Source organism: Lissotriton vulgaris, chromosome 7 (genome assembly GCF_964263255.1).
Source record: "Lissotriton vulgaris chromosome 7, aLisVul1.2, whole genome shotgun sequence".
Classification (NCBI taxonomy): domain Eukaryota; kingdom Metazoa; phylum Chordata; class Amphibia; order Caudata; family Salamandridae; genus Lissotriton; species Lissotriton vulgaris.
This window is the reverse complement of record NC_141695.1, coordinates 31,858,231-31,873,209: the sequence shown is the minus strand read 5'-3', so window position 1 is coordinate 31,873,209 and position 14,979 is coordinate 31,858,231. Positions and strand designations below refer to the sequence as shown.

Here is a 14,979-nt window from a genome sequence, read left to right as displayed (position 1 = left end):
GGCCTCATTTATGAGAAATGACGCATCGCTGCCTAAAAGCAGCGATGTGTCACTTCTCAGTGCGCACTCCTTGCAACATTCCTGATGCGTCATATTTAATGTATGACACATCATGTCGCAAGGAGTTACAGATACGTCAGTAAGCGCAAAAGTGTTGCATTGCTGGAGTGTGTCACAAAAGTGACGCAACTCCAGCAATGCGTCCTTTCACACATGTGAAAGGGCCGGTGTCAGTCTTACGCCTGCTGTGAGGCAGGCGTAAGATTTTGAAGCAACAGCGTCCTAAAAGTGACGCAGGGAAATCTCATAGATTGCACTGCGTCATTTCTACGACCCTTCCTTGCGTCAATACGCCCCCTTGCATACATTATACCTGGAGGAGGTATAATGTGGCGCAGGAGTTTACAAAGTGACGCATCTACCTAGATGCGTCACTTTGTAAATATGGCGCAACAAGGCGCATTTTTTACGCCACTGGTGTGTCACAAGAAAGAAGAAAGAAGAAAGAAGACCAGGAGGCCCATGGTCTTCTTTCTAACAATAGGTTGAACTTTATAAAGTAAGTTACATATGTCACGAAGCAGGTATCCGTGTCACCGTGATCCTACCTGAATGACGTGAAAAGTTGGGTTCAAGGGGCTTGAATGCAAGTAGGCTCTGAAGAAGGGAAATACGTTGTATTCTCCAATCAGGATCCGCAGGGTCTCGTTGAAGTCTGTCCTCTTCCAAGCTCCCGTCACACTCCAGCCGCCAACCTGGAGAAACCAACAGAAGCAAAGACATTGCAGTCATCACCTGCCAAATTTGCTAGAAAGTGTAAGTAAGAATTGAATATCAGGTAGAAGCATATGATATGATCTAGTATCAAAGGCACTCTTATTTCTTTTTTTAATTCAAATGTTATGGGACCCGATTTACGAAGGTAAAGTCAGACCAAAATCAAAGTTTAGGCCCGAAGTCTAAGATTAGATTTTTACTACTTGTAAAGTTGGACTTTTGGTCGAATATAGGTTTGAACTTAGACTTTTAGCCCAAGTATACCTTTGGGAATCGGGCCCTTTGCTTTTACAAAAAAGTAGAACCTGGGCATTTGTGACATTAGTAAAAAAAGATTAAGAGAAGAAGCTGATAACTATGTAGACTAATTTAGACCTTTAAGATACTACAAGTGCACACAGCAACCACAATACAAAGAGAATATATGCACGAATACAAAATACAGAGATGTGGAAGAACTAACATAAACATTACGACTCTTTAAAACTATTCAGCATCTCATCATAAGTAACTCCATGATGGCTGTCTGGAAAAAAGACTTTGGAGATAGAGCAGCGTCATATCCGGTATTCAGTCATCAGTATTAGCTGGTAATACTCTCTTCCCTTCCCCAGTTTATTGGCTCCCTCTGAGGCTCGACAGAGCTGTCTCATGTGTTCTGGGTTGAGACCAGATTTTCTTCAAACCTCTGTAGCATCTGTCCTGCTGAGTCATAAAGTGAAATGTAAATCACATGCATACCAGGGTGTGCTTGGAGACAGAATTTTGCCTCAGAGAAGTTTTTGTGCCCATAAAAGATGCAGAACTCTGGGATAGATTTGCTAAACAAATATAGTGCAAGGCCGGCCAGCACCCACAGCTGGGAAAAAGATGGATGCAGAGCCATGTTTACTCAAGATGGCCTGCTCGTGCTTTCTTCTACTGACATGCCAAGCAGTCAGGCTGCGGAGCACCACACAAACAAAAGTGCAAAGTTGTGTACATGATATCTTGCACACGTGTTGTACTGGAAGGGTGCCCTTACAGTAGAAATTGTGTGCTTAGACTAGTTTATTAGCCTTTCACACAATGGAAGTGTGCGGTACATTGCAGCACACATCCAATGATTGGAATGCCTGCAGGAATGTAAACATTTCTCCTTCTTAACGCCTACGTCAAAGAGGAGTTATTTTTTGATCCAGAGCAAGGACGGAGAATATTTGTAGATCTGGCCTTGCACCGTAAACCATGGTGGTATCACGGAATGCACACGCATTACATGTACCATGGTGGTATCGTGGCATGCACACGCATCTCTTGTACCATGGTGGTATCGTGGAATGCACACGCATCTCTTGTACCATGGTGGTATCGAGAATGCACCCGCATCTCATAAACCATGGTGGTATCACGGAATGCACACGCATCTCTTGTACCATGGTGGTATAACGGAATGCACATGCATCTCTTGTACCATGGTGGTATCGAGAATGCACCCGCATCTCATAAACCATGGTGGTATCATGGAATGCACACGCATCTCTTGTACCATGGTGGTATCACGGAATGCACTCTCATCTCTTGTACCATGGTGGTATCACGGAATGCACACGCATTACATGTACCATGGTGGTATCGTGGCATGCACACGCATCTCTTGTACCATGGTGGTATCGAGAATGCACCCGCATCTCATAAACCATGGTGGTATCGTGGAATGCACACGCATCTCTTGTACCATGGTGGTATCACGGAATGCACTCTCATCTCTTGTACCATGGTGGTATCGTGGAATGCACACCCATCTCTTGTACCATGGTAATATCGTGGAATGCACACGCATCTCTTGTACCATGGTGGTATCACGGAATGCACCCGCCTCTCATAAACCATGGTGGTATCGTGAAATGCACACGCATCTCTTGTACCATGGTGGTATCACGGAATGCACACGCATCTCTTGTGCCATGGTAGTATCGTGGAATGCACACGCATCTATTGTACCATGGTGGTATCACGGAATGCACCCGCATCTCATAAACCATGGTGGTATTGTGGAATGCACACGCATCTCTTGTACCACAGTGGTATCGTGGAATGCACACGCATCTCTTGTACCATGGTGGTATCGTGGAATGCACACGCATCTCTTGTACCATGGTGGTATCAGGGAATGCACCTGCATCTCATAAACCATGGTGGTATCGTGGAATGCACACGCATCTCTTGTACCATGGTGGTATCACGGAATTCACACGCATCTCATAAACAATGGTGGTATCATGGAATGCACATGCATCTCTTGTACCATGGTGGTATCACGGAATGCACACGCATCTCATAAACAATAGTGGTATCGTGGGATGCACACGCATCTCATAAACCATGGTGGTATCGTGGAATGCACACGCATCTCTTGTACCATGGTGGTATCACGGAATGCACACGCTTCTCATAAACAATGGTGGTATCGTGGAATGCACACGCATCTCTTGTACCATGGTGGTATCGTGGAATGCACACGCATCTCTTGTTCCATGGTGGTATCGTGGAATGCACACGCATCTCTTGTACCATGGTGGTATCACGGAATGCACACGCATCTCATAAACAATGGTGGTATTGTGGAATGCACACGCATCTCTTGTAACATGGTGGTATCGTGGAATGCACACGCATCTCTTGTACCATGGTGGTATCGTGGAATGCACACGCATCTCTTGTACCATGGTGGTATCATGGAATGCACACGCATCTCATAAACAATGGTGGTATCGTGGAATGCACACGCATCTCTTGTACCATGGTGGTATCGTGGTATCGTGGAATGCACACGCATCTCTTGTACCATGAGGTATCATGGAATGCACACACATCTCTTGTACCATGGTGGTATCGTGGAATGCACACGCATCTCTTGTACCATGGTGGTATCTTGGAATGCACACGCATCTCTTGTACCATGGTGGTATCGTGGAATGCACATGCATCTCTTGTACCATGGTGGTATCACGGAATGCACACGCATTACATGTACCATGGTGGTATCAGGGAATGCACCCGCATCTCTTAAACCATGGTGGTATTGTGGAATGCACACGCATCTCTTGTACCATGGTGGTATCGTGGAATGCACACGCATCTCTTGTACCATGGTGGTATCATGGAATGCACACGCATCTCATGTACCATGGTGGTATCGTGGAATGCACACGCATCACTTACCATGGTGGTATCACAGAATGCACACGCATCTCATGAACAATGGTGGTATCGTGGAATGCACATGCATCTCTTGTACCATGGTGGTATCGTGAAATGCACATGCATCTCTTGTACCATGGTGGTATCCTGGAATACACACGCATCTCTTGTACCATGGCGGTATCGTGGAATGCACACACATCTCTTGTACCATGGTGGTATCAGGGAATGCACCCGCATCTCATAAACCATGGTGGTATCGTGAAAAACTGAGAGTTGACTCCTGAGGCGGAAAGCCGGGAGTAAGGCAGCATCTTTTAAAAACTTTGTGTCACTCTTCGCTCCTGCCCTGAGTGGTCGCTCCCTTGTCTCTCCACTGAGACTCGGTATTGTAAAACTGCGCTGCTTACTTTTCACTGTGCCTGTATTCTTTATTGGCTCGTAATTGTATTTCACTTTGTAGTACTTGTACCATATCTGTTCAGATTTAGAATTACTAGCGCGATATCCCTCGGCGCCTTGCTCTACTCCCCCCCCCTCCATTTTGTCCCTGTTGTTGTTGTGCTCCGTGTGCGCTGACCTGAGCCCGCCCCGCCTCCCAGCTGAGACGCCCTCCCACTAACTAGATACAGCGCTCCCAGTCCCAGAAACGCTGTGATCTCTCTTCGCTCCTGCCCTGAGTGGTCGCTCCCTTGTCTCTCCACCGAGACTTGGTATTGTAAAACTGCGCTGCTTACTTTTCACTGTGCCTGTATTCTTTATTGGCTCGTAATTGTATTTCACTTTGTAGTACTTGTACCATATCTGTTCAGATTTAGAATTACTAGCGCGATATCCCTCGGCGCCTTGCTCTACTCCCCCCCCCTCCATTTTGTCCCTGTTGTTGTTGTGCTCCGTGTGCGCTGACCTGAGCCCGCCCCGCCTCCCAGCTGAGACGCCCTCCCACTAACTAGATACAGCGCTCCCAGTCCCAGAAACGCTGTGATCTCTCTTCGCTCCTGCCCTGAGTGGTCGCTCCCTTGTCTCTCCACCGAGACTCGGTATTGTAAAACTGCGCTGCTTACTTTTCACTGTGCCTGTATTCTTTATTGGCTCGTAATTGTATTTCACTTTGTAGTACTTGTACCATATCTGTTCAGATTTAGAATTACTAGCGCGATATCCCTCGGTGCCTTGCTCTACTCCCCCCCCCTCCATTTTGTCCCTGTTGTTGTTGTGCTCCGTGTGCGCTGACCTGAGCCCGCCCCGCCTCCCAGCTGAGACGCCCTCGCCCCTCCCCCTCCACTATCCATATATGACAGTTCTTCCCGCGCGCAGCGTCCACGCGCAGCGACCGCGCCCAACCCGCGCCGAAGGTGCGCCAAAGGTAAGCCTGTCTACGCCCGTCCGCGCCTGGACCGCGCCCAGCGCCAGACCCCCTGCCCCTCGCGCTGCCCAGCCCTCCCGCATTACCTACGATGCCGTCACCCTCCTAGCCCTTAACCCCGGTCGCGCCCCCAACTGCGTCCAAGCCGCTCCCGGACACACCCATGGACCTTTCTCTTGCTACTCCTGCAAATTCATCGGCACCGACAACACCTCCGCTACGACCACACCACAGATCCACGACCCCAATCACCTACAATGCATCCTTCTCAACACCCGATCGGTCCACAGGCACGCCATCGACCTATGGAATCTACTAGACACCATCTCCCCAGACGTCGCCTTCCTAACGGAAACTTGGATGAACGCTTCCTCCGCCCCAGACATCACCATCGCCATCCCTGAAGATTATAAGATCACACGCAAGGACCGTACTGGCCACACAGGAGGAGGAATCGCTATCGTCCATAAAAAATCAATCCGCATCTCAACCAGCTCTGACGCCAACCTCGCCAACTCCGAACACCTACACTTCCAAATCCACATCGACCCCAAGACCACTCTCAGAGGCACCCTCCTCTACAGACCACCAGGACCCCGCGCAAAATTCAGTGAAGACATCACGGACTTCATCACTCCACACGCGCTCCCCTCCAAAGAATACATCCTTCTGGGAGACCTCAACTTTCACCTTGAAAAGATCAACGACCGCAACACCACCACCCTCTTGGACAACCTCGCCAACCTCGGACTTAAACAACTGGTCACCTCCCCCACCCATATCGCAGGTCACACACTCGACCCCATCTTCACCTCCAGCAATCATGTCTCCTTCAGCCACACTACGGATCTCCTCTGGACTGACCACAGCTGCGTTCACTTCACCTACAACAAGCCAAAACCCACCAACCACCTCCAACCAACTCTGCAAAGAAACTGCAACAACCAGATCTCCTCATCGCTTCTTCTAAACACCCCAGCCCACTCCTCTAACCCAAACCAAGCCGCCGCCAACTTCACCCTATGGTTATCCAACACCGCCGACACCTTAGCACCACTGAAAAGACGTCAAAACAAACTTGGCAACAAAAAGGCCTCATGGTTCAACGATGATCTTAAGAAGTCCAAGAAACTCTGCCGCTCCCTTGAAAAGGCCTGGAAAAGAGACCCAACCACCAGCACCAAGGACGCCTTCAAAAACGCCACCCACACTCACCACCAACTAATCCGAAAGGCCAAGAAAACAGCATTCAAAGATCGACTTGACAACAACGCCCACAACAGCAAGGAACTTTTCAACATCGTCAAGGAATTCTCCAATCCCTCGGCCAACTCCAACGACATCACCCCCTCTCAAGCCCTCTGCGACTCCCTATCCTCATTCTTCCACAACAAGATTGCAGACATCCACAACAGCTTCGACAACCAACCCGGAGACCAACCCACCCAACCATATGTTGAACATTCTCCCCCCTTGAACACCCTTAACGACTGGAACCCAATCTCCACTGAGGACACCATCCGCCTGATGAACTCCATCCACTCAGGATCCCCCACAGACCCATGTCCTCACCACATCTTCAACAAAGCAGACTCCGTCATAGCACCGCACCTCCGAGACGTCATCAACTGCTCCCTCAACTCCGCCACCTTCCCGGAAAACTGGAAACACGCTGAACTCACCGCCCTTCTGAAAAAACACACAGCGGACCCCACCGAACTCAAAAATTACCGCCCCATTTCGCTCCTTCCATTCCCGGCCAAAGTAATCGAGAAAGCTGTCAACAACCAGCTCGCCGCTTTCCTCGAAGACAACAAATCCCTCGACTCCTCACAATCTGGCTTCCGAGCAAAACACAGCACTGAGACCGCCCTCATCGCAGCAACAGACGACATTCGAACTCTACTGGACAATGGAGACACAGTCGCCCTCATCCTCCTCGACCTCTCTGCAGCATTCGACACAGTCTGCCACAGCACCCTTTTACAACGCCTCAGTAACATCGGAATACAAGGAAAAGCACTTGAATGGATCACCTCGTTCCTCACCGGAAGAACCCAGAGAGTCCGCCTTCCACCATTCAAGTCCGAGGCCACTGAAGTCATCTGTGGCGTACCACAAGGATCCTCACTCAGCCCCACCCTCTTCAACGTATACATGAGCCCCCTCGCGGCTATCGCCCGCCAACACAACCTCAACATCATCTCTTACGCGGATGACACTCAACTAATCCTTTCTCTCACCAAGGACCCCAGCACCGCCAAAACTAACCTACACGAAGGCATGAAAGAAGTTGCCGAATGGATGAAACACAGCCGTCTGAAACTGAACTCAGATAAAACAGAAGTCCTCATCCTAGGTACATCCCCATCTGCATGGGATGACTCTTGGTGGCCGGAAGCCCTTGGAAAAGCACCCATCCCGACAGACCACGCACGGAAGCTAGGCGTTATCCTGGATTCTTCACTTTCAATGAACAGACAAGTCAGCGCCGTATCCTCATCCTGCTTCAACATTCTTCGCATGCTCAAAAAAACATTTAGCTGGATCCCCACCGAAACCAGGAAAACAGTCACCCATGCTCTAGTCACGAGCCGACTGGACTACGGAAACACCCTCTACGCAGGTACTACCGCTAAACTCCAGAAGAAACTCCAACGAATCCAAAACGCCTCTGCCAGGATCATATTAGACATCCCGCGCAACGAACACATCTCTGGTCACCTGAAAGACCTCCACTGGCTACCCGTCAATAAGAGAATCACTTTCCGACTGCTAACCCACGCACACAAATCACTCTACGACATCGGACCAGAATGCCTCAACTCACGACTGTCCTTCTACACCCCCTCCCGCCAACTACGTTCTTCCAACCAAGCCCTCGCCACTGTACCCCGCATCAACAAAACCACCATGGGAGGCAGATCCTTCTCATACCTGGCTGCTAAAACTTGGAACTCACTCCCCACTTACCTCCGCCTTACCCAGAACCACATAGCATTCAGAAAGCAATTTAAAACGTGGATATTTGACAAGTAATCCTCCTCCCCTTCCTAAGCGCCTTGAGACCCTCTGGGTATGTAGTGCGCTATATAAATTCTCTGACTTGACTTGACTTGACTTGTATTTTAGAAATTAATTGTCACAGATTGCTTGTGTTTTAATTTCACTCACCTGATAGAACAGTCGTGCACACAGCGGAGCCAGCGCTGACGCTACACGCATTCTCCCCCTCGCGCCCTCCTGCCACCAGCGGAGGCCACGCCCCTTTCAGGCCACGCCCCCAGACACTCCCGTATAAAAGGCGCCGTGTCAGGGCACCCAGCAAAACTGAGAGTTGACTCCTGAGGCGGAAAGCCGGGAGTAAGGCAGCATCTTTTAAAAACTTTGTGTCACAGATTACTTGTATTTTAGAAATTAATTGTCACAGATTGCTTGTGTTTTAATTTCACTCACCTGATAGAACAGTTGTGCACGCAGCGGAGCCAGCGCTGACGCTACACGCATTCTCCCCCTCGCGCCCTCCCGCCACCAGCGGAGGCCACGACCCTTTCAGGCCACGCCCCCTCGATCCACAACCCCAGAGCAACATAAATTATGTGTAATCCTCGGTCGCGCAGCGGGCGCGACGTTTGCGCGCCGAAGGCGCGCCTAAGGCAAGCCCGTCTGCGCCCGTGCGCGACCGACCGGTACTAGGGGCTGCACCCCCTACAGGCCCCAACTCATCCCTGTCTATACCCATCTGTTATACACGCAGCAAACTACTAACCCTCAACAAAGCTACCACGGGTGTTAGACCTCACCTATGTATCCAAACCAGCCCCAGCCTATCCTATGGACCTATCACTTGTCTCGCCTGTCGCTGGTCAAGTATGGGCCAATCCCCAACTGACCACCACACAATTTCCGCTAACAACCAGCTGGCATTGAAATGCCTATACCTTAATGCCAGATCCCTACCTAAACATGCCCTGGACATCTGGGACATGCTGACATCCAGGACCCCGGACCTGATTTTTATCACCGAAACCTGGCTATCTGACACTAGCGCCCCAGACCACGCTAATGCCCTTCCCCCTGAATACAAAATAATTACACAAAATAGACAAGGCAAAAAAAAAGGAGGTGGAGTCGCCGTGATCTTTAGAGATCACCTAACATGCCTTGCGGAAACGACAACTGTTTACCCCGAACATGAGATATTACCATTCAAAATTCTCTTCGAGGGCCTCACCATATTAGCCGGTGCAGTTGTCTACAAACCCCCAGGGCAACAAGCCAGTGTAGGCGCTAAACTACTGAACCAACTGCTACCATTCTGCTTAAAACATAAAAATTACATGGTCGTCGGCGACTTCAACGTCCATTACGAAAAAACAGACGCCCCCGGATCTTCCCAGTTGAAATATGACATGGAAATTCTACAACTCAAACAGTGGGTTGAGGGCCCCACGCACTCAGCCGGGCACACCCTGGATCTTCTTTTCACCAATATTGAATCGACTACCATAAAAGAAATCCTCCCCCTGTCTTGGTCCGACCACTCCATGTTATCCTTTTCTTTTTTTTTTTTTTTAATTTTTGAAAACCTTTATTGTGCATGAATAAAAGAACAAATACGGGCCCACAACCGTCAGGCCGGCCACGATACTTTTGATGCACATGTGCAAGCATTAAGGTTCCTCAGCGGCAGCAGGTGAAATAGCAACAATCAATGTACGTTACACTGAGTATAATCACGTCGTCGAGGAGAAGGAGAATTTAAGGTTAATTTTTAAAGTTTTTCGATATAATATAAATCAGTGAAGAATAAGAATTAAGGAGAACTGAGTCCATACAGTTACTTCACAACATGGGCAGGCGGCACAATCATTGGAAACAATAATGGAAATTAACACCTCGGGCAGTATGGCGGTACAAAGTAAAACAACAAGATCATCAGCCAGCATTTACGCACCACATACAGCGCCACCCCCTCCCTACTAACCCCTATCGCGGACCCAGAACAGAAACAGGTGAAGAAAGCGCAGAGAAGTAGAAAAATAAGGCCCATAGAAACTAAATGAAGAAAACTAAATCCCTCCCCCCACCCTACACCAATGCGGAGGCTACGGCCTACCCCCCCCCCCCCCCCCCCCCGGCAGAGTGTCTGTCGCCCATTAAAGAACCCGAAATATAGACCAAGAAAAGAAGGAAAGGAGAAGGAAAAGTGGAAAGAAAAGGATAAAGAACCTTAAGACTTGAAATATAGGGAGTGAGAAAAGAATAAACTAATCTACGATTCCCAAAAAATGAATGAAGGTGGGGAGGAGCCCATTCAATATCAGATCTCCCGAACTCACCCAGCCATGTGCAACTTCCACACCGTGTATAGCAATAAATTCGGAAGACATAGAGCCAAAAGAGAGTCAGAATCAGCCACATTTAGATCCCCAGGCCAGCACATAATCCGCCACCCCATCAGCAAGAATAAAGAACAGGACATAGTAATTACAAACTGAAGTGGGGAAAAAGCAGCACATTCAACGCAATCAGCCTAGCAAAATACGGTTCAGTCCGGGTCTCCGCCATCCGATCGAGCAAAACCAACGAGAAAACACCTTCAGCCCTGGCCTGAACGACAAAATCCCTCCAGGCATGGCCATCGCTGCGAGCACTCCTCAGATAGAACAAAGGAGCAAGATGGCCGCTCTAGACAAGGAAGAAGCAGAGGAGGAGGAAATGAGCGTCCCCAGTCACCAACAAGTCCAGTATCCAAACTGATGAACTCCCCTTCCATTGCCGGATGACACACACTCCACCATTGCAGGAAAGAGGCTCCGGAGGCAAAGACAACGAGGTGGGTCAGCCGCTGGAAGATCGATAAGCGGAGCAACTGCGAAGGCAGAGTCACAGTTCTCAAAGTGGGGGGAAACTTTGTAACGAAAGCCTCATCGAGAAGTAACCTCCCAACATTTTTGCCAGGGACACTGCGCTCCTCCGTCCTCTCATGTTGCAACTTTATATCCGTTCCAGAAGTAGTTAAAGGTAGCAAGGGGTCAGCCAGCCCCGGTCGCGTTATGCCAGATGAAGCTCCCTCAATCTTCTCCGTCAGTTCTTGGATGTTTCGCCGCCATGTTGTCCCTAGGTCTGCTAGGGCAACCAGGATGTCTCCATATGTCAGGTCGCTCTGTGATAGCAGCCGATCCGCACTGCGCGGCGGTGCCCCCGGAGCCGCCTCTAACTCGGGGACAGTCAGGGCAGCACATATTAGGGATAGGGGAGCAGCCATTTCTCCGTCGCGAAAGGCAGGCGCCATTACCACCCCTTCAGTGAGTCCACAATAGAGGGAGGGGGGCGGCTTCAGTATCCGGAAAAACAAGCGTCCGAGCCAGCGTTAGAAACGCAGCCCACAGCCAGGGGGTCGCGCAGAACGAAAGTCTCCTCGTCTTTTGTTAATGCGGGTGGTCCACAGGCGAGAGGCGCCCCAAAATGGAGACTGTCCAGTTTGCGAGTAGCGTAGCGGAGGGAAGCGCCGTGTGAAGGGCTCTAGTCGCACAAATACACACTCCTTAGCCAAGGGGAGTCCCACTGCATTAGGAAAGGTCTAATCAGTCCACTTCCGAAATTGCCACGCTCCCTCAGCCAACGGCACCTCCTCAGCTCGCCCTACCGGCTCCGTCTCGTGGTGTCCAGCGGTGACGATCAGCACAGGTTTCATGGGCAGCTCCGGAGGTCGGCAAACTCCGCGAGTCCTGCACCAAAACGGCCGGCGGAGGTCTCAAAAGAACACAATCGGCATCAGCGCGTTCATATCTCCGTCTCAGCACGGTGTAAGCGAGGGTTAATGTCAGGATAGTAATGCAAAGGCAGATGGCTTGCGGAGCCGGGAGCTCACACGTCCGTCCCGTCCGCCATCTTGGCTCCTCCCCCCATGTTATCCTTTTCATTTAAACTCCCTGGTAAACCCTTGAAGCTCAGATCCACCCCTCTTATCACCAATAGAGCTTGGAGACTAATTAACGACTCTAACTTTCAAAACGACTTTCTCGAGACAGATGTCACTTTGCTGGATGACTCTTCCATCTGCAGCAATGTCACTCTTTTAGATACTGGAATTCGCCAAACGCTAGACAAACTAGCCCCTATGCGGGAATCAAGGAAAAAACAACTACCACGGAGAAATGGTATACCCCTCTCCTTAAGAGCCTCAAAAAGGAATGCCAAAAAAACGAACATCGATGGAGACAAACAAAAGACACGGAAACTAGAGCAAACTATGTCACCAAATGAAAACAGTATATCCTAGCCATCAGAGACGCAAAAAAGGCGTACTTCACTCAACGGATTCATGAAAACCACAATTCCGCTAAAGAATTGTTCAAAATAGTGAAGGAGTTCAGTAACCCATCCAGCACCTCACAAACCCTCACCCCCTCAACCGAGGCCTGTGAACGCATCAGCACCTTCTTTGCAGATAAAATCAACAAAATTTACTCTACCTTCGCCCCCTCAAACACTTCTACCTTGCCTGACAATTCTGACAAGCATTCTCCAACATCAGACAAATGCAATGACCAACCAGACTCAGGCAACCCACCGCCTCTAACTAGTTTTCAACCATTCTCTGAAGACGAGGTATTAGCGGTACTGAAGACAGTTAAATCCGGCTCTCCCACGGACCCTTGTCCCCACTTCGTGTTCTCCAAAATTGCACCAACGCTCTGCCCTCTTATCACCAAACTTTTTAATAAATCACTCACCACCGCGTCTTTTCCGGAAGCCTGGAAACACGCATCCGTGACCCCCCTTCTGAAGAAAGCTGGATCCGACATCTCCAATCCGGAGAACTACAGGCCAATTTCCCAGCTCCCTTACCTCTCCAAAGCCTTGGAGAAACTGGTCAACACACAACTGTCCCGGTATCTGGAAAATAACTCACTTCTGGACCCCTCCCAGACCGGCTTCAGAGCCAATAATAGCACCGAGGCAACGTTGCTGGCAGTGTCGGACAGTATCAGATGCACCACAGATCAAGGGGGATCTGTGGCTCTGATACTGCTTGACCTGTCAGCAGCGTTTGACACGGTATCACACGATTGCCTACTAAACACCCTCCTGAGTAAAGGAGTGCAATCTACAGCATTAAACTGGATCAAATCTTTCCTCAGCAATCGTACCCAGGCAGTGCACATAGGCCAGTTCTACTCAAAACCCAATCCCATCGGCTGTGGAGTCCCACAGGGGGCCTCGCTGAGCCCCACTCTCTTCAATGTCTATGTTTCATCTCTGGCTGACATTGGAAGAAAGTGGGGCATCGGCATATGTTCCTATGCCAACGACACACAGCTGATGGTGACAATGGATGAAGGGTCGGAGACAACAAAGAAAAAGCTACACAGCTGTCTCTCTGAAATGGCCCAATGGATGCGCAACCACTGCTTAAAACTAAATGCCGGCAAATCGGAGATACTACTGTTCGGAGGAGAAAAACTTACATGGAACGCCACATGGTGGCCACCCTCACTGGGATCAGCCCCCAACCCAAAACAGCACGCCAGAAATCTAGGCATCATCATGGACGACGCCCTGTCCATGAAGGACCACATACGATCACTCTGGGGCAAAGGCTTCGCAATACTCAAACTTCTGGCAAAAATCTTTCCTTGGCTACCTCTGGACTGTCGACGCACAGTCACTCAAGCCCTACTGGTCAGCCGCCTAGACTATGGCAACGCACTATTCGAAGGGATGAACGAACAACTGTTCTCCCGCCTACAGGTCCTACAAAATCAGGCGGCCAAACTGGTCTGTAATAAAGGCAAGCGAGACTCAACATCCGCATGCCTCAGGAAACTTCACTGGTTACCGATGAGCCAGAGGGCTACTTTCAAAACACTCTGCCATGCGCACAGAGCTCTTCATAAAACTGGCCCCACAATTCTCCAAGGAAAAATTGAATTCTACGTCCCCAACAGGAACCTAAGATCGAATCACTCAGCTCTGGCCAAGCCTAAGCGCATCCACAAGGCAAGAACAGGCGGACGCGCCTTCTCATATCTGGCAGCCAAAAGGTGGAATGAGCTACCTGTAGACCTCAGACACACCATAAACTACCTTCAGTTCCGCCAAAAATTAAAAACTCACCTTTTCCCCCAAAACTAATCCCCCAGCATAGCCCTCAGCAGTCTCCCTCATTTTTAGCGCCGTGATATCCCATGGGATGATTGTCGCGCTTTACAAATACTGGAAATAAAAAATAAAAATAAATGAACACGCATCTCTTGTACCATGGTGGTATCACGGAATACACACGCATTACATATACCATGGTGGTATCAGGGAATGCACCCTCATCTCATAAACCATGGTGGTATCGTGGAATGCACACGCATCTCTTGTACCATGGTGGTATCACGGAATGCCCACGCATCTCATAAACAATGGTGGTATCGTGGAATGCACATGCATCTCTTGTACCATGGTGGTATCATGGAATACACACACATCTCATAAACCATGGTGGTATCACGGAATGCACACACATCTCATAAACCATGGTGGTATCATGGAATGCACACGCATCTCATAAACAATGGTGGTATCGTGGAATGCACATGCATCTCTTGTACCATGGTGGTATTGTGGTATCGTGGAATGCACATGCATCTCTT

At 49.5% G+C, this 14,979-nt stretch overlaps 1 protein-coding gene across 2 annotated transcripts in view; it reads right to left on the bottom strand.

Moving 5' to 3' along the window:
• Window positions 1–14,979, bottom strand: part of KEL (Kell metallo-endopeptidase (Kell blood group)) — a 554,418-nt gene that overhangs the window by 196,164 nt on the left and 343,275 nt on the right. For both annotated transcript variants that reach the window (XM_086929702.1, XM_086929703.1), the window contains exon 5: window positions 609–755. In XM_086929702.1, coding sequence (XP_086785828.1) covers window positions 609–755 — 147 coding nt within the window. The remainder of the gene's footprint in view (window positions 1–608; window positions 756–14,979) is intronic.